General features: G+C 38.8%; 2 protein-coding genes across 2 annotated transcripts in view; both read left to right on the top strand.

Annotated features, from left to right (window-relative positions):
* Window positions 1-27135, top strand: part of LOC146476653 (uncharacterized) — a 55780-nt gene extending 28645 nt beyond the window's left edge. The window contains exon 2 of the mRNA XM_085114244.1: window positions 26781-27135. Within this exon, the coding sequence (XP_084970370.1) occupies window positions 26781-27135 (355 nt within the window). The remainder of the gene's footprint in view (window positions 1-26780) is intronic.
* Window positions 6919-8578, top strand: LOC146476654 (uncharacterized). The gene is made up of 3 exons (XM_085114282.1): window positions 6919-6923; window positions 7627-7809; window positions 8075-8578. Exons 1-3 carry the CDS (start codon window positions 6919-6921, stop codon window positions 8376-8378), a joined length of 492 nt encoding a protein of 163 aa, XP_084970408.1. The 3' UTR covers window positions 8379-8578.

The raw sequence follows: 27135 nt of genomic DNA, 5'->3' as shown, positions 1-27135 counted from the left end.
CCTTTAATATAAGGGCACTATGACGTATTTGTAGCGAGACGTTAAATAAAGAAAAAAACATATATCTAGTGGTTGGCACATTAAGATAATGGTTTGTTTTATTTAAGAATAAAACAACTAGGGCCCAGAAACTGGGATCAATCATTTTTGGTGTAGAGATCGCTAGGATGGAATTGGATTGCAACTTGAAAAGGGCGCAAATTTTTCAAGTGTGTAGTTCGAGATTTTAAACATTCCCTAAAAACTGATTATTACTTAATAGTCCGCGGAGAAATCAGTTCATATTTTTATTGAAGTGCTCTAACAAAAATGATGTGACGCTAAAGAGCAGGTTTTTGGTCAAATGTTTGAGCTGTTTTAGGCAATATACAGTACAATCTCCGTGACCGTGTTCCCTTTAATATAAGGGGACTATACTGTATTTGTAGTGAGACGTTGAATAAAGAAAAACATGTTTTTATTGGTTGGCACATTAAAATAATGGTTTTTTTTATTTAAGAATAACACAACTAGTGCCCAGAAACTGGCATCAATCATTTTTGCGTGCAGATGGCGAGAATGGAATTGGATTGCAACTTGAAAAGAGCGCAAACTTTTTCAAGTGTGTAGTGCAAGATTTTGAGCATCTCCTAAAAACTGACTATAAGTTAATATTCCGCCGAGAAATGATTTCATATTTTAATCGAAGTGCTTTAACAAGAGTGATTTCACCTTAAAGGGCAGGTTTTTGGTCAAATTTTGAGCTGTTTTAGGAAATTTACAGCAAAATCTCCGTGACCGTGTTCCTTTAAATGTAAGGGCACTATAGCGTATTTGTAGTGAGACGTTGAATAAAGAAAAAAACCTATTTTTATTGCTTGGCACATAAAACGAATGGTTTGTTTTATTTAAGAATAACACAACTAGTGCCCAGAAACTGGGATCAATCATTTTAGGGTGCAGATGGCTAGGATGGAAATGGATTGCAACTTGAAAAGAGCGCCAACTTTTTCAAGTGTGTAGTAGGAGATTTTGAGCATCTCCTAAAAACTGATTATAAATTAATATTTCGTGGAGAAATCATTTCATATTTTAATCGAAGTGCTCTAACAAGAGTAATTACACGTTTAAGAGCAGGTTTTTTGGTCAGATGTTTGAGCTTTTTTTAGCCAATATACAGCAAAATCTCCGTGACCGTGTTCCCTTTAATATAAGGGCATTGTAGCGTATTTGTAGTGAGACGTTGAATAAAGAAAAAGACATATTTTTATTGGCTAGCACATTAAAATAATGGTTTGTTTTATTTAAGAATAACACAACTAGTGCCCAGAAATTGGGATGAATCATTTTTGGTGGAAATGGCTAGGATGGAATTGGATTGCAAGTAGAAAAGGGCACCAAGCTTTTCAAGTGTGTAGTGCGTGATTTTGAGCATATCTTAAAAACTGATTATAAATTAATATTCCACAGAGAAATCATTTCATATTTTAAAGGAAGTAGTTTAACAAGAGTGATTTCACGTTAAAGAGCAGGTTTTTGGGCAAATGTCTAAATGTTTTAGTAAATATACAACAAAATCTCCGTGTCCGTATTCCCCTTAATATAAAAGCACTATAGCTTATTTCTTAGCGAGACGTTGAATAAAAAAACTAAACTCATTTTTATTGGTTTGCACATTAAAATAATAGCTTGTTTTATTTAAAAATAACACAAGTAGTGCCCAGAAACTAGGATCAATCATTTTTGGTGTGGACATCGCTAGGATCGAATTGGATTGCAACTTGAAAAGGGCGCAAATTTTTCAAGTGTGTAGTTCAAGATTTTGAACATCTCCTAAAAACTGATTATTACTTAATACTCCGCGGAGAAATCAGTTCATATTTTAATCAAAGTCCTCTAACAAGAACGATTTTAGGTTAAAGAGCGGGTCTTGGGTCAAATGTTTGAGCTGTTTTAGCCACTAACAGCACAATCTCTGTGACCGTGTCCCTTTAATATAAGGGCACTATAGCGTATTTGTACTGAGACGTTGAATAAAGAAAAACATATTTATTTAAAAAAATATAATCTTTATTAACGGATACCAAGCAGCTGAAATTTTATTTAAAAGTTAAAAGTTGAGAAAAGAACTATTAAAACCTATTTACAATTCATTCCGATTTCGAGACTAATTTTCGAAGCACAAACTATTTTTATTGGTTGGCACATTAAAATAATGGTTTGTTTTATTTAAGAATAAAACAACTAGTGCCCAGAAACTGGCATCAATCATTTTTGGGTCCAGATGGCCAGGAATGAATTGGATTGCAACTTGAAAAGAGCGCAAACTTTTTCAAGTGTGTAGTGCAAGATCTTGAGCATCTCCTAAAAACTGACTATAAGTTAATATTCCGCTGAGAATGATTTCATATTTTAATCAAAGTGCTCTAACAAGGGTGATTTCACCCTAAAGGGCAGGTTTTTGGTCAAATTTTGAGCTGTTTTAGGAAATACACAACAAAATCTCCGTGTCCGTGTTACCTTTAATATAAGGGCACTATAGCGTATTTGTAGCGAGACGTTGAATAAAGAAAAAAACCTATTTTTATTGGTTGGCACATGAAAATAATGGTTTGTTTTATTTAAGAATAAAACAACTAGGGCCCAGAAACTGGGATCAATCATTTTTGGCTGCAGATGTCTAGGATGGAAATGGATTGCAACTTGAAAAGAGCGCCAACTTTTTCAAGTGTGTAGTGGGAGATTTTGAGCATCTCCTAAAAACTGATTATAAATTAATATTCCGCAGAGAAATCATTTCATATTTTAAACGAAGTAGTTTAACAAGAGTGATTTCACGTTAAAGAGCAGGTTTTTTGGTCAAATGTTTGAGCTGTTTTAGCAAATATACAGCAAAATCTCCGTCTCCTTTTTCCCCTTAATATAAGGGCACTATAGCGTATTTCATAGCGAGACGTTGAATAAAGAACAAAACTTATTTTTATTGCACATTAAAATAATGGCTTGTTTTATTTAAGAATAACACAACTATTGCCCAGAAACTAGGATCAATCGCTTTTGGTGTGGAGATCGCTACGATCGAATTGGATTGCAAATTGAAAAGGGCACCAATTTTTCAAGTGTGTAGTGCGTGATTTTGAGCATCTCCTAAAAACTGATTATAAATTAATATTCAGCGGAGAAATCATTTCATATTTTAATCGAATTGCTCTAACGAGAGTGATTTCACGTTAAAGAGCAGGTTTTGGGTCAAATGTTTGAGCTTTTTTAGCCAACAAACAGCAAAATCTCCGTGACCGTGTTCCTTTAATATAAGGGCACTATAGCGTATTTTTAGTAAGACGTTCAATAAAGGATAGACATTTTTTTAGTTGTTAAAACATTAAAATAGTGGTTTGCTTTATTTAAGAATAACCCAAATAGGACCCAGAAACTGGGATCAATCAGTTTTGGGTGCAGATGGCTAGGATTAAAATGGATTGTTACTTAAAAAAAGGGCGCCAATTTTTTCAAGTGTGTAGTGCGAGATTTTGATCATCTCCTAAAAACTGATTATAAATTAATATTCTGCGGAGAAATCATTTCATATTTTAATCGAAGTGCTCTTACAACAGTGATTTCACAACACAACTAGTGCCCAGAAACTAGGATCAATCATTTTTGGTGTGGAGATCGCTAGGATCGAATTGGATTGCAACTTGAAAAGGGCGCAAATTTTTCAAGTGTGTAGTTCGAGATTTTGAACATCTCCTAAAAACTGATTATTACTTAATACTCCGCGGAGAAATCAGTTCATATTTTTATTGAAGTGCTCTAACAAGAACGATTTCAGGTTAAAGAGCAGGTTTTTGGCCAAATGTTTGATCTGTTTTAGCCAATATACAGCACAATCTCCGTGAACGTGTTTTGTTTACTATAAGGGAACTATAGCGTATTTGTAGTGAGACGTTGAATAAAGAAAAACATATTTTTATTGGTTGGCACATTAAGATAAGGGTTTTTTTTATTTAAGAATAACACAACTTGTGCCTAGAAACTGGGATCATTCTTTTTTGGTGTGGAGATCGCTAGGATGGAATTGGATTGCAACTTGAAAAGGGCGCCAATTTTTTCAAGTGTGTAGTTCGAGATTTTAAACATTTCCCAAAAACTGATTATTTTTGATAATTTTATTGAAGTGCTCTAACAAGAATGATGTGACGTTAAAGAGCAGGTTTTTGGTCAAATGTTTGAGCTGTTTTAGGCAATATACAGCACAATCTCCGTGACCGTGTTCCCTTTAATATAAGGGCACTATAGCGTATTTGTAGTGAGACGTTGAATAAAGAAAAACCTATTTTTATTGGTTGGCACATTAAAATAATGGTTTGTTTCATTTAAGAATAACACAACTAGTGCCCAGAAACTGGCATCAATCATTTTTGCGTGCAGATGGCGAGAATGGAATTGGATTGCAACTTGAAAAGAGCGCAAACTTTTTCAAGTGTGTAGTGCGAGATTTTGAGCATCTCCTAAAAACTGACTATAAGTCAATATTTCGCCGAGAAATGATTTCATATTTTAATCGAAGTGCTCTAACAAGAGCGATTTCACCTTGAAGGGCAGGTTTTTGGTCAAATGTTTGAGCTGTTTTAGGAAATATACAGCAAAATCTCCGTGTTGGTGTTCCCTTTAATATAAGGGCATTATGGCGTATTTGTAGCGAGACGTTGAATAAAGAAAAAAACCTATTTTTATTGGTTGGAACATGAAAATAATGGTTTGTTTTATTTACGAATAATACAACTAGTGCCCAGAAACTGGGATCAATCATTTTTGGGTGCAGATGGCTAGGATGGAAATGGATTGCAACTTGAAAAGGGCACCAACTTTTTTAAGTGTGTAGTGCGAGATTTTGAGCATCTCTTAAAAACTGACTATAAATTAGAAATGATTTCATATTTTAATCGAAGTGCTCTAACAAGAGCGATTTCACCTTGAAGGGCAGGTTTTTGGTCAAATGTTTAAGCTTTTTTAGCCAATATATAGCAAAATCTCCGTGACCGTGTTCCCTTTAATATAAGGGCATTATAGCGTATTTGTAGTGAGACATTGAATAAAGAAAAAGACATATTTTTATTGGTTGGCACATTAAAATAATGGTTTGTTTTATTTAAGAATAACACAACTAGTGGCTAGGATGGAATTGGATTGCAACTAGAAAAGGGCGCCAACCTTTTCAAGTGTGTAGTGCGAGATTTTGAGCATATCTTAAGAACTGATTATAAATTAATATTCCGCACGGAAATCATTTCATATTTTAAACGAAGTAGTTTAACAAGAGTGATTTCACGTTAAAGAGCAGGTTTTTGGTCAAACTTTTTAGCTGTTTTAGCCAATAGGGTTTTCCGATTTAGCGGAAGTTCGATGCATTTTTCCGAATAGCGAAAATTGACTAATCGAAGAGTCATTACCATGTACTAAAGAAACTCGCCGGTTACGATGAAGTCATGAGCACTCTCACCTTATAGCACTTAAATTAACACCGAATGAATGTTGATTATCTATCCTGAATATTTTTTCTCGTGCAACAGCAAGTTTGTGATTATCGGATACTCGTTCGGTTGATAACAGAGACTATGAAGTTTTTGTCAGTAAATGTGTTTATTTTCGTACAAGTAACAATCATCAAAAGCTAACATTCTTTTAACCCAGAAGTGATACATGTTCACTACCTGGATGAAAACTTCCTGCGCATTCTACAGTCTGTTCTACAGGCGCCTTAGGCGGTGTATGGTTAATTTTCTCCTGTTTGATAGGAAACCACAAGTGCAAACGACAAAAGGCAAAAAAGAACGCTTGTGCCTAAATATTAAATTGACAGATGCATAGACTTTCTGAAACCCAATTGAGTGTTCAATTTGAATTCTCAATGAGCGGAGAGCCCTATTTGCCTGCAACTGTCTTCTATTTCGCGCAATCCGTCTGGGAACTATCAGAGGCACCTTCGCAGCGTAACCTCCGTCGACAAGAAGCCGTGCTCTACGGGGTAAACCTTTAGGTAAGCCACGCCCAATCTGAGAAAGACTCCGGTAACATTGGGCATTATTCATGTGCCCTGGAAACCTGAAAGGTACAAAAAAGTGGCGATAAGTCACCTATCTGACAAAAACAGAACTGTTCAAGGTATGCAGAGCTAGGACTAATACTATACCCTGTAACGAGAAGGACGATACGGCCATCGGCGTCCACAACTATCTGCGATGAAATAAAGTGACATCGTTTATCTCCGCGGTAAAATGCAGTTTGAATTGGTCCCGAAGGACGGCGAATCCGGTGAATAGTTCTGTCAATCATATCCACGGCGTTTGGAAAGCTTGGAAATGTGTCTAAAAATTGGTTCCATTGTCGAATCGAGTGCCATTTTATGTAACGATTGTAATTTGTGAACAGAATAGGGACAACTTGGTAAATCTCCTCGGCTACGGTGCTTTTAGAAATGTCGAGTACATATAAAAGAACGTGGAGCTTTAAGTATTGGCGAAGCCAAATAAACACAAGTAGTACTCTGTTGGGCACATCGAGAATGCAGCGTCGTCTCCTGTCCGTTCGCGGCGTTCGAGGCCAGTGTCTTGGTAGAGTTACCTTTCTGTATATTTTTCAACGACTTCTTCCAAAGTTTCTGGTGTCTCGCCCGTCATGTACCAAAAGATTGCAGGGTTGAGCTGTAAAGCTTGTCACACGTCTCTTCCTCTTGACCTCTTTCCATGAAAATACGGAAACAAGACCCTAACTAGGGGAGTATAAGTATTGTGTGCTTCGGGAGCGGAAAGAGCGGTAAGAAGAAGAAACAAGGTATTAACGCTGAAGACCAGAAACATTGGTGGTGGAAGAACACTAGGCCTTTGATCTTGAGTCAAATTTACTAAACAAGAAGCCAAATAAATCGACGAAACGATAATGGAGTAGGCATTTAAAAGAAATATTGGGGAAGGAGGTGGGAAATTTTCTTTGGGCATTCCTATTTCTTGGGAGAACAACCAACACAAGTCTGTCCTTTAAGCCAGTCAGCAAAACATGTTTATAACAAGCATCTGTCTCCCCCAGTATCTTAGAATTTCAAATTCAAAATGGTTTAATTACGCTGACCCAATCATACTCCATGTTGTAAAAGTATGAGAAATTTTTATTAAAAAAAGATGCGTCAAAAGGACGTTCTTACCTTATGTGCTAAAACAAATGGGAATGTTGTTTGCTCGAAGCAAAACAAATACGTGGTAATTTTTCACACTCTCAACAATAGACATATTTCTCACTCTTTGAAGGAGGGTAGATACCAGACAAACTAGCGAGAAGCAAGGAGATTGCCACCTATATGTTAAACAACGACAAATACAAATGGGAATGTTGTTTATTACAATATTCGTTATATATAAGCCCAAACTTTGTGGTTTTTCGCACTGACAACAATGGACTGCAAGGATAACATATTCCTAAGAGCAGCATTTGGGGGAGAGATTGAGATGCCCGCCAGCCCTAAAACGAGTACCTCTTCAACAACCTCTTCCAGCACTGACACTTCTAAATCTACACGAAAGGGCAAGGCACTAAGAAAACACTAAGCACCACACAAGAAGTATAGCAAATTGGAAGACCCTTGATTATCAGAGCAGTTGAACTGAACGGACGGGACTGGAGAGCGGTGTTGGCTTTTTTAAAACGAAACTGGGAAGTCCTTGGAGAGGAAGGAGAGCTTTACCGCGATTGGGATATTGGTGACAGGAGTATACAGGATCGACTACGGAAACGAGCCGCAACCGTTCTAGGCAAGGACAGCAAGGCAAATGATAGGTGAGTACAAGGGAACATTGGAGTTGAAATTTTGGAACACTGGTGTGGACTAGTTTATTTGGCGTTGAAAATCCGTTGGCCGTTAGACTCAAGTCTAGTTTTCGCCTATAGGACGTTTTGGGGGTTTAAAATTTGTATTCGTACGCGCAGTTCCTTCACCATTATACCTGAGTACCCCCTTAGGGTACGAACTATGTTAGTTTACGATGCAAACTCGTTCTCATTAACACGCTAAGGAAAATTTCTTTCTTTTCGTATTTTCCAGGGATGATGAAGTTTCGTGTATAGATGATGAATTTAATACGGTAGATGATATTTTGCTAGGCCCCCAGCTGAAAAACCCTGCTTCAGAAGAGAAGAAATCCACCACAGATATCAACGATGAGATAGACAAAATAGTAACCAAGGTTAACCTGACGGATACCAAATATCGCCTGGATGCAGCTGAACAGGTTGACGTGGCAAGCGCCGCAGATGTTATGGAGAACATAAAGAAAAGGGCCAAAAGTGACCGAGAAAAACGTGGTAAAGAAAAGGAAAAGGGCAACAACGGTCATCGACAGGATTGAGGGCGTACTGGAACAGTTGCCTCAATTTCTGGCCACAGCAAACAGTGCAGCCGAAGCACATACCAAAGCCCTAGCCAAATGGGAAAAACAGATTTTCTGGCCAGTTCATCAGATTCTGTCTGATTGTTTTAAACGTAATAAAAATACGAAAATTAAATGTAAGTCGAATTCGTGTTTGTGTCACCGATATTATAAAAAAATTCAGGGTCATGAGAGAATAAATAAAATATTGAGTGGCTGCAAAAATATAGTCTCAGTGGATAGTAAATCAAAATGCATGCTTTTGTAATTTTAAAAGAGTTTGACGGGAATCTTACGTTGCGAACGGTTATTCAGAGTAAATTTCCCCGAGTTAAAGTTTGCTATTAGTCTAACGGTATTGTTGTATATGGCGCAATGATTTGGTCATTTACCCATTTTAATAAATCGTCAACATTTTGACACCGGATGTAATTCCGGGTGGACATAATTTCTGTTACTCTTTTTAGAACAGACGCAAATTCTCGAGGAATTTTATTGCATCTTTTGAATGCAGAACATCGACAATATTCACTCTGAAATGTACTAATCCCGGACGTGTGCATGGTGAACATTAATTTGCAAAAATTAGCAAAACGTTGAATGTAGTAACGGGGATTTTTTGCTCATTCCTAGGCTACAATAGTCGTCACAAATCTTGAAACACGTGTGATTTTCCCCTTCCCCTGCTCCAAAATACGCTTGGCTCAACATTGGGGAAGAAGAGGGGCAGATTTGAGTGAGAACAAAAGTGAGAAGAGTGAATGTAAGAAATTTTTGAAAAAAGTTCATGAAGAACAGGTTCTGTTTCAACGATTTGTGACAAGTATTTATGTTATGAGGTCAAAAAAGAATTTTGTCGAGCCGTTCTAGAGATATACAGGAAAGCACTAAAAAGTCAAAATTCATTATTATTTTTGTTGTCATGGTGATGTCGATTTTACCTCAAACTGGATTTTGACAAACTTCAGTTCACAGATAGTTAGTGGTGGAAATTTGATAGTGACTGGACAAGGATAAAATCACTTTTAATGCGATTGAAAAAAAATCGGTATGGCCTCCGAAAAAATGTATTGAAACAGTCCTTAAAACCCCATTGAGCTTGCCCGTCCATTGATTACTCGTCTTCTTTAGCCCCCAACTCTAACGAGCTGGCCACAAAAAATGCTTGCTTAAATCCTGAATTTGTTGGTGAATCGAAACTTTCATTAATTTTGCAAGAATAAAACATATTTGTGCGCTGCAGTTGGTTCCGTGAAGTGAAAGTTACTTACTAGTATCCGTTAAACGAATTTCACATAAAGAAATCCGAGAAATTGAATTCAGTTGAATTTGGCAGGTTCCACTAGCGCAGAACTTCCGCTAAATCGAAAAACCCTAATATACAGCAAAATCCCCGTGACCGTGTTCCCTTTCACATCAGGGCACTGTAGCGTATTTGTAGTGAGCCGTTGAATAAAGAAAAACCATATTTTTAGTGGTTGGCACGTTAAAATAATGGTTTGTTTTATATAAGAATAACACAACTAGTGCGCAGAAAGTGGGATCAATCATTTTCGGGTGCAGATGGCTAGGATGGAAATGGATTACAATTTGAAAAGTGCGCGAATTTTTCAAGTGTGTAGTGCGAGAAATCATTTCATATTTTAATCAAAGTGCTCCAACAAGAGTGATTTCAAGTTAAAGAGCAGGTTTTTGGTCAAATGTTTGAGCTGTTTTAGCCAATATACAGCAAAATCTCCGTGACCGTGTTCCTTTAATATAAGGGCACTATAGTGTATTTGTAGTGAGACGTTCAATAAAAGAAAAACATATTTTTATTGGTTAAAACATTAAAATAGTGGTTTGTTCTATTTAAGAATAACACAACTATTGCCCAGAAACTGGCATCAATCATTTTTGGTGTGGAGGTCGTTAGGATCGAATTGGATTGCAACTTGAAAAGGGCGCGAAATTTTTCAAGTGTGTAGTTCGAGATTTTAAACATCTCCTAAAAACTGATTATAACTTAATATTCCGCGGAGAAATCATTTCATATTTTAATCGAAGTGCTCTAACAAGAACGATTTCACGTTAAAAGAGCAGGTTTTTTGTCAGCTTTTAGGTGATGCTCAAAATCTCGCACTACACACATATTTTTATTGGTTAAAACATTAAAATAGCGGTTTGTTTTATTTAAGAATAACACAACTATTGCCCAGAAACTGGGATCAATCATTTTTGGTGTGGAGATCGCTAGGATGGAATTGGATTGCAACTTGAAAAGGGCGCGAAATTTTTCAAGGGTGTAGTTCGAGATTTTAAACATCTCCTAAAAACTGATTATAGCTTAATATTCCGCGGAGAAATCATTTCATATTTTAATCGAAGTGCTCTAGCAAAAACGATTTCACGTTAAAAGAGCAGGTTTTTTGTCAGTTTTTAGGTGATACTCAAAATCTCGCGCTACACATATATTTTTATTGGTTAAAACATTAAAATAGTGGTTTGTTTTATTTAAGAATAACACAACTATTGCCCAGAAACTGGGATCAATCATTTTTAGTGTGGAGATTCCTAGGGTGGAATTGGATTGCAACTTGAAAAGGGCGCGAAATTTTTCAAGGGTGTAGTTCGAGATTTTAAACATCTCCTAAAAACCTACCTCCTCGATTCTATGGTTTGCCCAAAATTCATAAGAACGGAAACCCGTTAGGACCCATCGTTTCATTCATATCGTCCCCAACATACAATCTTTCTAAGTACGTGGCTAAGATCTTAAAGCCCTTGACTGGTAATTCCGCCTATACCGTAAAGAACAGCACTGAGTTCTGTGAAGGCGTTGGTGACATCAATCTTCCGGATGACGACGAGCTTGTCTCCTTGGATGTCGTCTCCTTGTTTACGTCGATTCCGGTAGATGTAGCTGTTAACGTTGCTCACAACCGCCTGGTCAATGACGAAAATCTACAAGAAAGAACGACCTTACTGGTCACTGACATTGCTTGACTTCTGCTTGTCAACCACCAACTTTCAATACGACCACAAGCATTATAAGCAGATCCATGGGACAGCCATGGGCTCGCCCGTTTCCGCCATAATGGAAAATATGGTCATGGAAGACCTTGAAGAAAGAGCTTTAACTACTCTTACCAATCAACCTCTGTTTTGGAAAAGATTTGTGGACGACATGAGTACAACCACGAAAATTGATAATACTCAGACTTTTCTTGAACATTTGAATTCAAATGAACCCTGCATCAAGTTTACAATCGAACGCGAAAGTGAGGGGAAAATTGCCTTCCTTGACTGAATGCTTCACCACTAGGAAGACGGAAGATTAACCACCACCGTTTACCGGAAACCTACCCATACTGACCGCTATTTGTCTTATTCATCGCACCATCCCAGTATGCACAAGCGATCTGTGGTTAAATCTTTGATGGATCGCGCCGCAAAAATTCCGACAACAAAATCCGACAAAATTAAGGAAAAACAACGAGTAATATCGACACTGCAGTCCAATGGATACCCGAAGCGCTTCATCCTGGATGCCAGCAACTTTAAACCATCGGTGAAAGATACAACCCCCCTTGCAGAATCTGTAATCCATGTGCTAATGGCGCAAGAGCTACGTTGGCGAAACGCAGAGAAAATTCATAACAAGATAAAGGGAACACCAAAAGGCTGTCGCACGGCGACAAGGCGGAAAATCAGCACTTGCGGACCACGTGATAAAAACAAATCACGACATCGCGTGGCATGAGGCCACAATTCTCAGGACTAGCAATAATTGGCACCAACGAAAGATTCGCGAGGCCTGGGAGATTAATTGCGCCAAAGACCCACTCAATCGAGCCGACGGGCGTTACTCCCCAAGGAGTATTTACACTTGACTCTCGCTAACAAGAAAAAATGACACATATCCTGAATTTTAATCAGCGTCTTGTTTATAACTGTGCTTCTGCATAATTTTTCTTTCACTTCCCCTGAAGAAGGTCCGTGATTGCGACCAAAACGTTGGGAACATTTTTATTGTAAATAATTTTAGAACGCTTTTAATCTACCAGTTTAACTTTATTTGTATCTCCAAATAATTTTTAATGTACCCACCTGGTGACAAACCCAGCTTCAACACTTGTAAAGGTTGGCGTCCTTTTCAAGTTGCAATCCAATTCCATCCTAAACATCTGCACCCAAAAATGATTGATCCCAGTTTCTGGGTACTATTTGGGTTATTCTTAAATAAAACAAACGTCTATTTTAATGTTTTAACCAATAAAAATATGTTTTTCTTTTATTGAACGTCTCACTACAAATACGCTATAGTGCCATTATATTAAAGGAACACGGTCACAGAGATTTTGCTGTATATTGGCTAAAACAACTCATACATTTGACCAAAAACCTGATCTTTAACGTGAAATCACTCTTGTAAGAGCACTTCGATTAGAATATGAAATGATTTCTCCGCGGAATATTAATTTATAATCAGTTTTTAGGAGATGCTCAAAATCTCGCACTACACACTTGAAAAAATTGGCGTCCTTTACAAGTAACAATCCATTTTAATCCTAGCCATCTGCACCCAAAAATGATTGATCCCAGTTTCTAGGTACTATTTGATTATTCTTAATTAAAACAAACCGCTATTTTAATGTTCTAACCAATAAAATATGTTTTTTCTTTATTGAACGTCTCACTACAAATACGCTATAGTGCCCTTATATCAAAGGAACACGGTCACGGAGATTTTGCTGTATATTGGCTAAAAAAGCTCAAACATTTGACCAAAAACGTGCTCTTTAAGGTGAAATTATTCTTGTTAGAGCAGTTCGATTAAAATATGAAATGATTTCTCCGCGTAATATTAATTTATAATCAGTTTTTAGGAGATGCTCAAAATCACGCACTACACCCTTGAAAAATTGGTGCCCTTTTCAAGTTGCAATCCATTTCCATCCTACCCATCTGCACCCAAAAGTGATTGATCCCACTTTCTGGGCACTAGTTGTGTTATTCTTCAATAAAACAAACCATTATTTTAATGTTCCAACCAATAAAAATATGTTTCTTGTTTGTTTAACCTCTCACTACAAATACGCCTTAGTGCCCTTATATTAAAGGGGAACATGGTCACGGAAATTCTGCGGTATATTGGCTAAACAGCTCAAACATTTGACCAAAAACCTCCTCTTTAACGTGAAATCAGTCTTGTTAGAGCACTTTGATTAAAATATGAAATCATTTTTTCGACGGAATATTAACTTATTGTCAGTTTTTAGGAGATGCTCAAAATCTCGCACTACACACTTGAAAAAGTTTGCGCCCTTTTCAAGTTGCAATCCAATTCCATCCTCGCCATCTGCACCCAAAAATGACTGATCCCAGTTTCTGGGCACTAGTTGTGTTGTTCTTAAATAAACCAAACCATTATTTTAATGTGCCAACCAATAAAAAATATGTTTTTCTTTATTCAACGTCTCACTACAAATACGCTATAGTGCCCTTATAGTAAAGGGAACACGGTCACGGAGATTGTGCTGTATATTGGCTAAAACAGCTTAAACATTTGACCAAAAACCTGCTCTTCAACGTGACATCATTCTTGTTAGAGCACTTCAATAAAAATATCAACTGATTTCTCCGCGGACTATTAAGTAATAATCAGTTTTTAAGAGATGTTCAAAATCTCGAACTACACACTTGAAAAATTTGCGCCCTTTTTTAGTTGCTATCCAGTTCGATCCTAGCGATCTCACAACCAAAAATGATTGATCCTAGTTTCTGGGCAATAGTTGTGTTATTCTTAAATAAAACAAACCATTATTTTAATGTGCCAACCAATAAAAATAGGGGTTTTTTTTATTCAACGTCTCGCTACAAATAAGCTATAGTGCCCTTATATTAAGGGGAACACGGACACGGAGATTTTGCTTTTTTTTTTTTATTTAAGAATAACACAACTAGTGCCCAGAAACTGGAATTAATCATTTTCTGTGGAGACGGCTAGGATTGAAATGGTTTGCAGCTTGAAACGAGACGCCAAATTTTTCTAGTGTCTCGGGCGAGATTTTGAGCATGTTTGGTGTCAAATCTTTAAGTTGTTTTGGCCAATATACAGCAAAATCTCCGTGACCGTGTTACCTTTAATATAAGGGCACTATAGCCTATGTGTAGGGTGCCGTTTAATACAGAAAAAAACATTTGTATTGGTTGGCACATTAAAATAATGGTTTGTTTCACTTAAGAATAGCACAACTTGTGCCCAGAAAGTGGAATCAATCATTTTTGTGTGCAGATGGTTTGGATGGAAATGGATTGCAACTTGGAAATTGACTGATTTTTACGCACAAATTATGAGCTGACAAACATTGAGCGATTTAACCCTAACGCTGACGTCATCTTTTGTGGGCTATTTCTTTGGTCCTGGTCCCTTAGGAGGTCAAAAACCCGTCTCAGGGAACGTTTTTGAACACACTGATTTGATTGGCAGCTTTTTTTATGGAGGTTTGTTGGGGGTTCTAAAATCAAATTTTTCCAACAGGAGTTGGGGTGATAACGTCAAAAATTACCGCATTTTGACGGAAGTGAGCATTTTTCACTCGTTTTTGTCCCTATAGACTTCGGTTTGTCGAGAACTCCATTAGGAACCATTTTTAAGTATAAATAACACCCTGGCTTACAATTGGAGTTTAACCCTAACGCTGATGTCATCTTCTGTGGGCTATTTCTTTGATCCTGGTCCCTAGGGAAGCCCAAAAATCGTCCCAGGCGACGTTGTGATTGTGACCCACCTCTTGACTTCTGAAGTAATCCCTGGCCAGTAGTTTCGGGCTCTAAGTGCTCCCGATGTCTTGTTAATACCCCGATGATCTGCTATTGCATGGTTGTGGTAACCCTAAGTACAGTTTCTTGTAGGTTTCTTGTAAGCAAAATCTTGTACTTAATTCCGATGCCAAATGCCCTCTTCCCATGTACTTGATCGCGGACTTCCATCCCACTGGGCCCAAAGTGCCTTGATTGTACGGTCATCGGGAGCCAGATCTTCTCATTTTGGTCTGACAGCGTTTGCGTATTTTAACTGGACCATCACTTTCAGGATTAGTTATGGAACGTGCTGGTCATGGAGGTACTCTCGACTCAGGTCGGTTCCAATCGAATAGTGTTGCACCTGGGCCCGGTTGTTCAAAAGCCGATTAACGTTTGTCCACGATTAACAGTTAATCAAGGTTTTTATCTCGCTTGTTAAATATGTTTCTAAGAGCTAATTTTAAGCTAGTTGTAAAGACAAGGCTAAATCAAAACTGACGGACAAGAATCTTTTTGAAGAATCTTTCTTGGTTAGTAATTAAACTCGAATGAAAGTTCACGTTAATCCAGGATTAGCTTAATCTTCAGAGCGGAAAAACGCAAAAAGAATGCGCGAACTCTGCGTGGGTGCTGGGCACCAAAAGTTTCAAAAATGGCGGCAATTCTTATTTCCTAATTTTCGAAAATTTACTATGCTACCGCAGATATCACGGTAAGTAGCGATAATTATCCCACACAAGAAGATAGCTGCAGATGTAACCTTGCTGTGGTTCAATTTTCATAGGGCTTCTTAAACTTTAAAAGAGATTTTCAAGCCTTCATTGTTCCCGCGGCGTGTAAACACATCGCCTCTACGGGTCTGTTATTGTCATGGACCTTTTTACAAAAAGCGACTATATAAGCAAACCCCTGAATATTTAAGGTCGAGAGTTCAACCGTGGGTAGGAAAATACTTAATTGTTAATTACTGAGTTTGCCAAAGTATATCATTGTTTGCCAAAGGGGATTTTTAATTTTTTTTCGCAGGGATCTAATTATCGGTGTCGAGGGAACAATTTCGTGCGCTGCGTTACTTTCGATCTCTTAGTAGACCCTTAGTATATTTTACTACCTTTTTTTCTTAAGTTTAGTTTATGTCTCTTCAAGATGTTGTATATTTCTTTTTGTCTTTCTATGCGCGCCTCGATTAGCTTTCGCTACTTGCGGTCTAGTGTAAATAGCTAAAAGTTGATCATGATAAGCACACTAAAAAAGTTTGTTTTGACACGGTTTGTGTACATCTGTTTAGTAGGCTCAGCTCAGGTTAGTTACACAACTGATGTGTAACAATATTGATCTGCACAGGTCAACTGAAGGCAGGAAAACTTCCCAAATAATCCCTTTTGTCACTGTGCTCAGCGGGGAATTGGAATTTGTTTCACAAAGTTCACAAAGCCTTCAATGGTCGCACTCTTGCCATCATTCACTCGTCGCGCAATTTTGTTTTAGAAACGAAAAAAAGATGCATCCAGTGAGCAGAGGTTGACCAGCTACAATTTCTTTAAATAGAATTTTATTTCAATTTCAGTTGTCCTAAGGCCAAATATGAATTGTCTTGTACTGAGGAACATAGAGAATTAAATAGAGATGAAGCTCGGCCGGGTAGCATATAGTTACCAGAAGTGTCCCTTTGCTGTGTTTATAGTCCTGTATCGGAACCTGTACCGCAAGTCCAGTTTTTGTTCTTGTTCTTACACGGTGTTGGCAAAATGCCCCGTCCGATTTTATAGTATTTTCGATGAAATTGGTCACAACGTAGATTTACCTCAAACGCCGTGGCCAACAGAATCAAACAGCAGCGTTTTCAGTTCACTTGCGCCCGCGAACGGATATGCGCAGAAAAATTGCGCAGAACGTTTTTCCGCTCTGAAAGCTTAATCGGGCTTTGAACAACTGGGCCCTGGAGTTTAGCTGATTGGCCGAGAAATGTCCAGTACTTGCTCAAGGCAGATCTGGTCCATCTTGCTTATTTTCAGAAATTTTTGTTTGCTCCACCACAGACTCATTATACTCAGGCTCAGCAAATGAAACATCAGTTTGAACAGCAACACGATCCATTTACTCAACCTTTGTCCACTCCTTACAGCCAGCATTAAAAGGTCGTCGTGACATGGCGTCTGCATTTTGAGGCCACAGGCCTTCTAGATACTCGATTTCATAGCCACACAACTCATGAACTCTATCCACCTTACTAACTGTCCCTCTGAATCCTTGAATTTTACCACTGAATGAAGGGGTGCATGGTCAGTTCTTATGCGAAACTTTGGCCCTTGTAAATAGTGACAATAGTTGAAAATGCTTCACAAATTCCACAACAGCTCTTTTCGTGTCACATAATAGTTTCTGTCTGACTCGGTCGAAGTCCTGGTCGCATAAAAAACAGTGTTTTCCACTCCACTCTTTGCCTGACTTTTAAAAGGAAATTCCAATACCATGGTTGCTAGCATTTGTGATGAAAATAATCTCTGCTGTAAAAGACAAGACTGGGGCCATCGATATTAACGTCTTCAATGTGTAGCAATCAGGTGTCGATGCAAAGTCCACGTTAGCCTCAGTCAGCTTGTGAAGAGGTCTGGCTACCTGGGTAAAATTAGGAACAAAGCGTCGATAGAAGCTGGCAAGACGTAGGAAATTCTGACTCTTTCAGCTTTATAAGCTGTTTTATAAACTTAAGTCGCATTTTCTGGTGTTGGCCACTTACAAACTCGTTCAACCCTGGCAAGGTCGGTCTTGATGCCATTCTCGGACTCAATGTGCCGCAAGTGTGCAGCTCTTTTCTGGAACAGCACACATTCATTTGGTTTTAACTTAAGTCCAGCAGATTTAATACGAACAAACACTTCCTCTAAACGCCCCGGTTTCTCTAGAAATTTTGTTTCCGTACAAAATTGTGTAGTTCAAGTAGATTTAACAGGTTTCAGAACTTAGTCCTGCCAAGATCAGTCCCATTACCCCTTCAAAAGTACTTGGTGATGACGTATCATCGAAAGACATGACGGTCCACTCATAAAGACCAAGGTGGTTACAAAAGCAACTTTACCACTACCGTCTGGTTCCATAGGAACCTTCCAATGCCCGGACGCAAGGTCTAGGGTTGAAAACCACTTTGCCCTAGGGACCACTTTGCACATAGGGAGTCGTCAATGCGTGGCAATCTTTCACAGTTACTGCATTAACCTGTCAGTAATCCACACAGAATCTCCGAGAGACGTCATTCTTGTTTACTAACACCACACCTCGGACCACGAACGATTTGACTTCTTTACAAGGCCGGGTCGGGTCCTCCACTTGCCACTCAATCTCCGCAAGTTTTGCTGGTGAGGTGCGGCGAGGTTGCTGTATAATGGGTCTTGCGTTGCTTGTGTTTATATTGTGTCTTACCAAGTAGGTTTTGCCGGCACCTTGCTCTGACAACAATACATCCTTGTGTCGGTGCAACAGTTCAGCGACTGCCTGGCTTTCCACCTCAGTCAACTGTTCGAAGCTTCGACTCCACAACTCTCTAAGTGGATCTGGAAGTGCTAACACACGGTTTTCTCCCCCTTGTTTTTGAAAAATGTGTCTGCCTCGGGGAACTCCAACTCTGCTACACTGGTGACTGGTTTGGCCACAGATACAAAGCATTTTATTTCAGCACCGATCATCTGTGTTTTATCAGAGATGTTTAAGGATTCGCACGGGCAGAAACGAAAGTTCTTGCAATATAGAAGCCTTTTTCTTAAAGACGGGTGCCACAGCGTTCCAAGATTCGTAATCCATGATTACCAGTTTAAGACTGACGATGAATGAAATGAACCGGTATAACTACCTCACTATTTGTTTCTATCACGGCAATACGACGCGTCACACATCTGAGGCTGAGTTGCTGACAACCATTGCTACAACAGCCAATCACCTCTCCATTAATCACAAGTTGTTGTTGAACAAGGTCTATCTTTGCATCAACGTCTGACAAGAATTCCATGCTCAATATCACAGAATCCTCAATGTCCGCTACTAAGTCACTTATGCTAACATCCTGACTTCTTATTCTCACGGATAACTTCCCTGTGCCATACGTACAGGCTCTTCGGCCATCTCCTACAAAGACTTGTGAATCATCTTCATGGAATAGAAACTTTCAATTTTGAGGCAATCTCTTGTAGCACTCATAGGATAGGATATTTGACATGGTACCCGTGTGCAACAGCCAGACAAGTTTGAACTGTCCAATAACATAACTTCCATACGGTTGAGATTTCTTAACAGGAAGTAGGGTCACGTATTTACCAATTTACTAATTGTCAGTCACATTTGCATTACCTTGGGGCCCTTGGCCCTTGACCACTATCCTACTGGCTCTGCGAGGACCCCCTCTCTCCACAGTTCCAATATTCCCATCCCCTCTTGTAGGTACCTTATGGACCTCGGTTTTTATTGGCTTGGGTACCCTGTGGCTGTAGTTGAATTGCAAGGAATTCGTTTAATTGGTTAATGACGATTTCTTGGGATTCCAAGTGTTGTTGTTGCTGATCTATCTTGAATTGCAGGCTATCGACCTGCATTTGACCTTGGGTTCACTCGGTTTCCATGGCTCTAACTTTACTGTCAACCCGCCTAAATGAATTGTTGCTGTCTAACAGTCGCAGGGATTCCAGTTCTCTACCGAAGGGAAAGTTCTTGGTCTAAGGTTCCCGGTTTTTCTGCCCTAAGGTACAGCCTGTCATGTTGTACAGCAAAGCACTCCTTCACGGGGACTCCCAAATCCTGTTAACCTAAATCTACCACTGAACAAATATCTGTGGCTAGCATTTGGAAACTTTTACCTTCGAACTGTCGGCGATTTAACAACCTGGCCCCGGTTGTTCAAAGAGCGGATAACTTATCCACCGGATAGGCCTATCCGCTGGATAAATTGTTTGTGTCAGATCGGAGAAAGAAGAAGTCTTTCTCTGTAGCAAGACAGCCACGGGTATTAAAACATGAAGGAGCTTCTTTGTAATGTTTTAATACAGCTTTTAATTGGTAAATGTTATTGGTTAAATTTTATGTATGAGCCCATGATAGGATTTTGAGTAAGCCGGAGCCGTGCCACCAGTAGAACTGGCGGAGGAGGCAGAACCCGTATGAAAGTACGGAAGAGACAGAAAAACGGAAGGAAGAATGAACACAATGCCGTAACCACATAGAACACTGAATGACTAACTTAATAACCAGACAAGATGCTCCGATGGCACAAGGCAAAGTGAACAGACACAACCGAATATCCGCACGACCGAAGGAACATCGCCAATTGCCAATTTCACGGTTGTTTTGCCGAATTGGGGGCTTCTGTTTCTTCTTGAAATACTTATTAATCTTTAAAGGCTGTAAATTGAATTAATGAAAAATTGCAGAAAGAAGAAACTTACTTTTGAAAGACTTAAGTGCGCTTAGCATAGTTAACTTTTTTGCCAGATATTTGTGTCACATTAAAGAAAGAAGTCTTTCTCGGTAGCATGACATCCATAGGTATTAAGACATGACGGAACTTCTTCGCAATGCTTTAATAGAGCTTTTAATTGGTTAAATTTTATCGTTTATAACAAGTTTATGCCCATGAATAGCAAGAAGAACTGGGCATATGGAGGAACAACTGAACAAACCAGAAACGCAAACGAACGAACAAACGGAATCACGAGCGAACTAACATCCGAGCGAGCGAGCGAATAGCCAAATGACCGAGTTAACGATCTAACCGTCCACCTAGCGCTCGCCGGCGAAAACGAACGAACGAGAAACCGAGTGAACGAACCCGCGAACCTAGATGAACAGCTGAACGACCGAGTGGACAGCACTTTTGTTTGCAGTTCTGTGCGTTTATAGGAATCGATTTTCTGATATTCTAGTGCAAACTTAAAAACGCTTATCTTTTCGGAACGAGTGAGAAGCGACGAGCTTTCGTTCTTGTTACTTAATGTTAAATAATTATTAAAATTCTTACGCACGTATTTTAGTGAGCTCACCAAAAAGATAATTAAGAAACAGCATAGAGTGACAAAAGCAAAATAAAGCTCCGTCTGCTCAGAAGGTCTGTCAATCTCGTCAGGGGCACAGTGAACAGACCCGGTAGAGAGTTCAAAAAACGCCAAACAACGAAAAACACGAAGGAATATGTAAACGTCTTAGCGAGGGAGAAAATTATGAATAAATTCAGGGTGAATCTCTCTACCACACGTTTCAAACTGCGGCACCACAGCTGGCCCTACGTACCTGAGCTGACAAGTATCATTCTATGCAGTTTTAGCAAATTTAAAAAACTTATTTTACCTTCAGTACCTGCGTGGTCAGCGTCTGCAGAAGAAGAGTTCTTATTTTGCATGACATACATCCGGTTTGAATAATTCTCCTCGTCGCACTTAGCAGGCAAAACGACTTGGAATTTTAAAATGTTGAAACATGGAACTGAAGAACGGCAATTTAACAGCTAACCTTTGAAGCTTTTACAGCTATAGCTGAGTGTTTAACCTGGCTCCTTGATTAAAACAGTTAAGTTTGTTGATCTAATCGGGCTCGCGACACCACCTGAACACGACGTTTTATTCAAACGGAAACGTCACACTCTAGTACCCAGACTATCTCAAAACTAAGATTGATTGTTAGCGCGCGCACTTTTCATTTAGTGAGAGAGCAAAAGAGGATCATAGTGAGCGAGGTAGTTTAGTTCTCCTTGAAAAAAATTATGCTGAAACCTAGTATTATCACAAAAGTTAAACTCAAAGTAAAAATAAATTTAATGTTAGCAAAAAAAAAAAATTAATGCAAAGAAGTTAATGACACCGAAATCCTTAATATTATGGTAATAATGCTCGGATATTTAACAACTAGAAACTGAGTAAAGGCTGACATAACTATTGGTTTCAGCCTTATGTTCACTCCTCTTTCCGTCTGTCTGTCCCTTCCCATATAAATCCGTATGGTTCAGTTATTTTCACTAGTGCTACTAGTGACACGGTTTTTTACAAACAAATTAACTTTTTATATGGGCTTAATCCTAAAGTTTAAAAGCTATATTAAAACATCAGAAGTTTTCCCTTCGTGTTTTAATATTAAAGCTGCAATGCTATAGAGAGAGACTTCATCTCTCTCCTCTGATCTGGCACACAAAGACTGTATAGATACCATATGACCGGACCAATGTCCCAGCATATGGCGGACCATGGGTGACCTAAGATCTCCTAAGTAATAGATTTTGTTGCTACCTGACAGAGCTAGAGATGGATCTGGGAAAATATCATGGCCCGTAAACTTTCCTTAGCATTGTACGCTTATAGTCATTTTCATGGTTCTAAACTTAGGAGCACATTTAACATAGAATTAAGAAATAATTTAAAACAATAAAGCATTATTACCATAATATTAAGGCTTTCAGTGTCATTGACTTCTTGTCATCAATTTTTCCACTTAAAACATCAACGTTATTTTTACATTGCATTTAACTCGGTACAAGGGTTCAGCATAGTTTTTAACAAGGAGAACTAAACTACACCGCTAACTATGACAGTCTTTCGCTCTCTCACTAAATTAAAAGCGCGCGCGCGCTAACAATCAATCTCAGTTTCGAGATAGTCTGGGTACTAGGGTATGACGTTGTCGTTTGAATAAAACGTCGTGTTCAAATAATGTCGCGAGCCCGGTTAGATCAACAAACTTAACTGTTTTATCAAAGGAGCAAGGTAAAAAGACTCAGTTAAAGCTGTTAAAGTTTCAAAGGTCTGCTGTTAATTTGCCGTTCTTCAGCTCCGTGTTTCAACATTTTACATTTCCAAGTTGTTTCATCTACGAAAAGACTTAGTCCAGCCAGCTGTAATAATGCAAAATAAGAACTCTTCTTCTGCAGACGTCGGACACTCAGGTACAAAGAAATACAAGTTTATAATTTGCTGAAACTGCATAGAATGATACATGTCAGCTCAGGCACGTAGGACCAGCTGTTGTGCCGCAGTTTGAAACGTGTGGTAGAGAGATTCACCCTGAATTTATTCATAATTTTTCTCCCTCGCTAAGATGTTTACATATTTCCTTCGTGGTTTTCGATGTTTGGCATTTTTTGAACTCTCTACCGGGTCTGTTCACTGTGCCCCTGACGAGATTGACAACCCTTCTGAGCAGACGTAGCTTTATTTTGCTTTAGTCACTCTATGCTGTTTCTTAATTATTTTTTTGGTGAGCTCACTAAAATACGTGCATAAAGTTTTTAATAATTACTTAACATTAAGTAATAACTGAACGAAAGCTCGTCGCTTCTCACTCGTTCCGAAAAGATAAGCATTTTAAGTTTGCATTAAAATATCAGAAAATCGATCCATATAAACACCTCTGACTATAAACAAAAGAGCTGTCCACTCGGTCGTTCAGCTGTTCATCTCGTTTCGCGGGTTCGTTCACTCGGTGTTTCGTTCGTTCGTTTTTACCGGCGAGCGCTCGGTGGACCGTTTGTTCGTTAACTCGATCATTCGGCCATCCGTTCGTCCGTTTGGATGTTCGTTCGCTCGGGCTTCCGTTTGTTCGTTCGTTTGCGTTTCTGGTTTGTTCAGTTGTTCCTCCGCTTGCCCAGTTCTTTTTGCTATCCATGGGCATAAACATGTTATAAAGAATAAATTTAAACCATTTAAAAGCTGTATGAAAACATTACGAAGAAGCCCTCAATTCAAAAAACAACCGTGTAATTGGCATTTGGTGCTGTTCTTTCGGTCGTGCGGTCATATCTAATGTCTATATGTACAGAGGACTGAAAATTAAAACTCTAATGAGAAATACACACTAATAGCCCTTTTCAAACTAATTATAACCGTGAAATTGGCTTCTTATGCTGATCTTTCGGTAATGGGGGTGGGTCGACTTTCGGTCATGTGGTTTGTTCATTTCGGCTGATATACATGGGGTTTTTTGTCTGATTATTCGGTTAGTCTCTCAATGGCCCTATTGGTTTCAGCCTTATGTTCACTCCTCTTTCCGTCTGTCTGTCCCTTCCCATATAAATCCGTATGATTCAGTTATTTTCACTAGTGCTACTAGTGACACGGTTTTTTACAAACAAATTAACTTTTTATATGGGCTTAATCCTAAAGTTTAAAAGCTATATTAAAACATCAGAAGTTTTCCCTTCGTGTTTTAATATTAAAGCTGCAATGCTATAGAGAGAGACTTCATCTCTCTCCTCTGATCTGGCACACAAAGACTGGAAAGCGCTATCCAAGCTTCGAACAACCGGAATGACGCAAGTGGATAAATTTTATCCGCTGGATAGCGACTTATCCAGTGGATAAGACTTATCCGCTCTTTGAACAACCGGGGCCTGGCCTGGCTTAGCTCGGCCTGTTACTCCACGTAAAAGCGTAGCTGCAGTCGCTTCACAATCTTTCCGTATTGCCTTCATTCAGATTCTGGAAGTCCGCTTCAACAATTTTGTAATTAATGTACACTTTATTTACACTACTATAAGTTTTTTAGTTATTTTTATATCGCGCTTTTTATTATATCTATTTAGATACTAGCGCGTTATAAATAAATAAATTATTGTTATTATTATTATTATTATTATTATTATTATGAATGAGAATACTATTGTAACTTGATGAGATTTGTTTTTTCCTTTTTCTTCAAAAAAATTGTGCTTGAAAATAGTCTCTTTTTTAATCAACAAGAATTGTAACTAGGTTTTAATAGCTCTGTTTTCTACTTTTAACTTGTAAATAACAATTTCCTTGGAATAGTTTAATAAAATTATTATTATTATTATTATTATTATTATTATTATTATTATTATTATTATTTACGGCTTTCTCCTGAGGCCTAGCTGCTAGAAACATTACAACTCACTCCATTCATTAAGGATCGCACAGCACTCAAATGCATTAAGTATTCCTTGAGCGGTTGTTTGCCATCCAAGTCTTCCGGAAGTTTAACCGGTTTTCTGACTTTTCGCGGAGTTGTTAACTCTGATGACTGCGGCAAGTTTGAAGAACCGTTTTCGCTACGGAAGGGATTTGAAGATCGTCCAGCTGGCTGTGGCCCTGGGGTTGCGGTTGCTGTAGGTGAAAAGGCTGGCGTTGTCGTTTTCCATGCTGCTGGTGTTTTTGCGAGGCCTGGACCGCCGACCTCGTCGCTTAACCAGCTTAACACGTGGTATCTCGGCGAGTGTCCTTTTTCCGATATCCGAACGCACTAAAAACGGGCTGAGGCTTTCTGCGGTCGACCACCGCTGCCACCAATGTGATCATGAACAGCACATATTTCGGGTCACGAGACACTTAAACGCACACAGACTTATTAACACAACAGGCCAGCTTGTTTTTATTACTTGCAACACACATTACAGAAACTCCCCGCGAGACTGGGTCGGGTGTTGCAATTGACTCATAACAGGGGCACACACGTCCGCTACATTATTTTCTAAGATGGCAAGGTCTTTTTTTAAATTTTTACCAGCTATTAATATTCTTGATAAATGTGGATTTTGCATCTGTCTTATTATGATTTGGAAGACTTGATCGAGACTGATTTGAAAGTGTGTGGTTTACCGTTGCCTTAAAGGTCACTTCTGCGTCATGAGATCTGTAGCTTTTGCAAGTTTAAATTGGTCTCTTTATTTTGAATTCGAGCTCTTGTAGTGTCTGCTTAGCAACTGTGGTTTATTATGTCATTTAATTAGGGCTTGACGGGCTTGGGTAGGCTTGCAGGATCATTTTTGTGTGTGACAACTTTTACAGCCTCTCTTGCTGAGGTCTAAAAATCATAGTTTTGCATTTTTTAGTTGGTGTTTTCTGTCAGTGTTTGGACGTTTTGAAAAGCTGAAGTGTAAGATCCAGTTGCTGTTGATCCACTGCTGCATTTGTAGAATTAGAGCTCCAACGGCGTTGTTCAGTTACTGTTGTATTGCTTTAATAGGTTAACCTTAGGATGTCAATAGTATTTCACATAATCTGATATTAAAGAAATGGCAATACCGAATAAACTACATTATTAAAAACTGGATTATTGTATAATGCAACTCCAGGGTTTTGATTGGCTATGGGCATTATACCATGCCCGAGAAGAAGCGACCATAAATTGTTTTCTGGTTGCTCTTGAAAAGGAAATCAGCAAGGCCAACCAATATTACTTGATTATTTTTAATAAAACAATTATTCCACTTGCGCTTGTTGGATATGAGATGATTATATTCAACTCGGCGCTGCGCGCCTCGTTGGCTATCTATCATCTCATATCCAACGCGCGCTCGCGGAATAATTGTTAATTATGTAACTATAAATCATTCTTCTAATGCATTCACTAAAGCACTCAGGGGTTAGTAGTTACACTGTATGTATATTCTGTTTGTTTGTTTGTTTGTTTGAGACACCTCCACCCTTTCAAATTTCAAGGCCCCTCTTAATAACTCATCAAGTACTGCCGGACTTCTTTTAGCAATGGAAAAAATTTCAAGTCCCCCCAGCAGGCCAGATTAATCCACCATAGTGGTCAAGTAAAAGTCGTACTATAGTACGTGCGACAACGGTAACTTATTACCCAGTGGCGGCGGTACTTCCACAGGAAAATCAACAGGTGGGATGCTGCCAGGAACCTTTTGTTGGTTGAGAAACGCCAGGAAGTACTAAGAGAAAAAGAGAGGGTGAAGCGAAGCTATCAGAAAAGAAATACTTTCTATTGGCTGGAAGGCGGAAAGCAGGAGTCTGCCAAAAAAGTAATGCGGATCTCGACCCAAGCAGCGGAACCTTTACGGACTGACACAGAAACCACATGCATGAGTGAGGCCAGTTTAAAGAAGAAGAAGGTGTCAGACCTTGTTGCCCTCCTAGCAGAGAAAACTGGACGAACTATCAACAGCAGGACACGTAAACAGGACATAATAGTTGCATTACTCAACTCTCAGCTAAGGTCTGAATGA

This window comes from Pavona decussata, unplaced genomic scaffold (genome assembly GCF_977016875.1).
Source record: "Pavona decussata unplaced genomic scaffold, jaPavDecu1.1 SCAFFOLD_75, whole genome shotgun sequence".
NCBI lineage: Eukaryota > Metazoa > Cnidaria > Anthozoa > Scleractinia > Agariciidae > Pavona > Pavona decussata.
Note: the sequence above shows the minus strand (reverse complement) of the source record. Positions and strands in the feature narration are given on the sequence as shown.

Coding starts and splice junctions, on each gene's coding strand:
- LOC146476654 (XM_085114282.1), top strand. Junction 7,810..8,074: donor GACAGCAAGGCAAATGATAG/GTGAGTACAAGG, acceptor CGTATTTTCCAG/GGATGATGAAGTTTCGTGTA.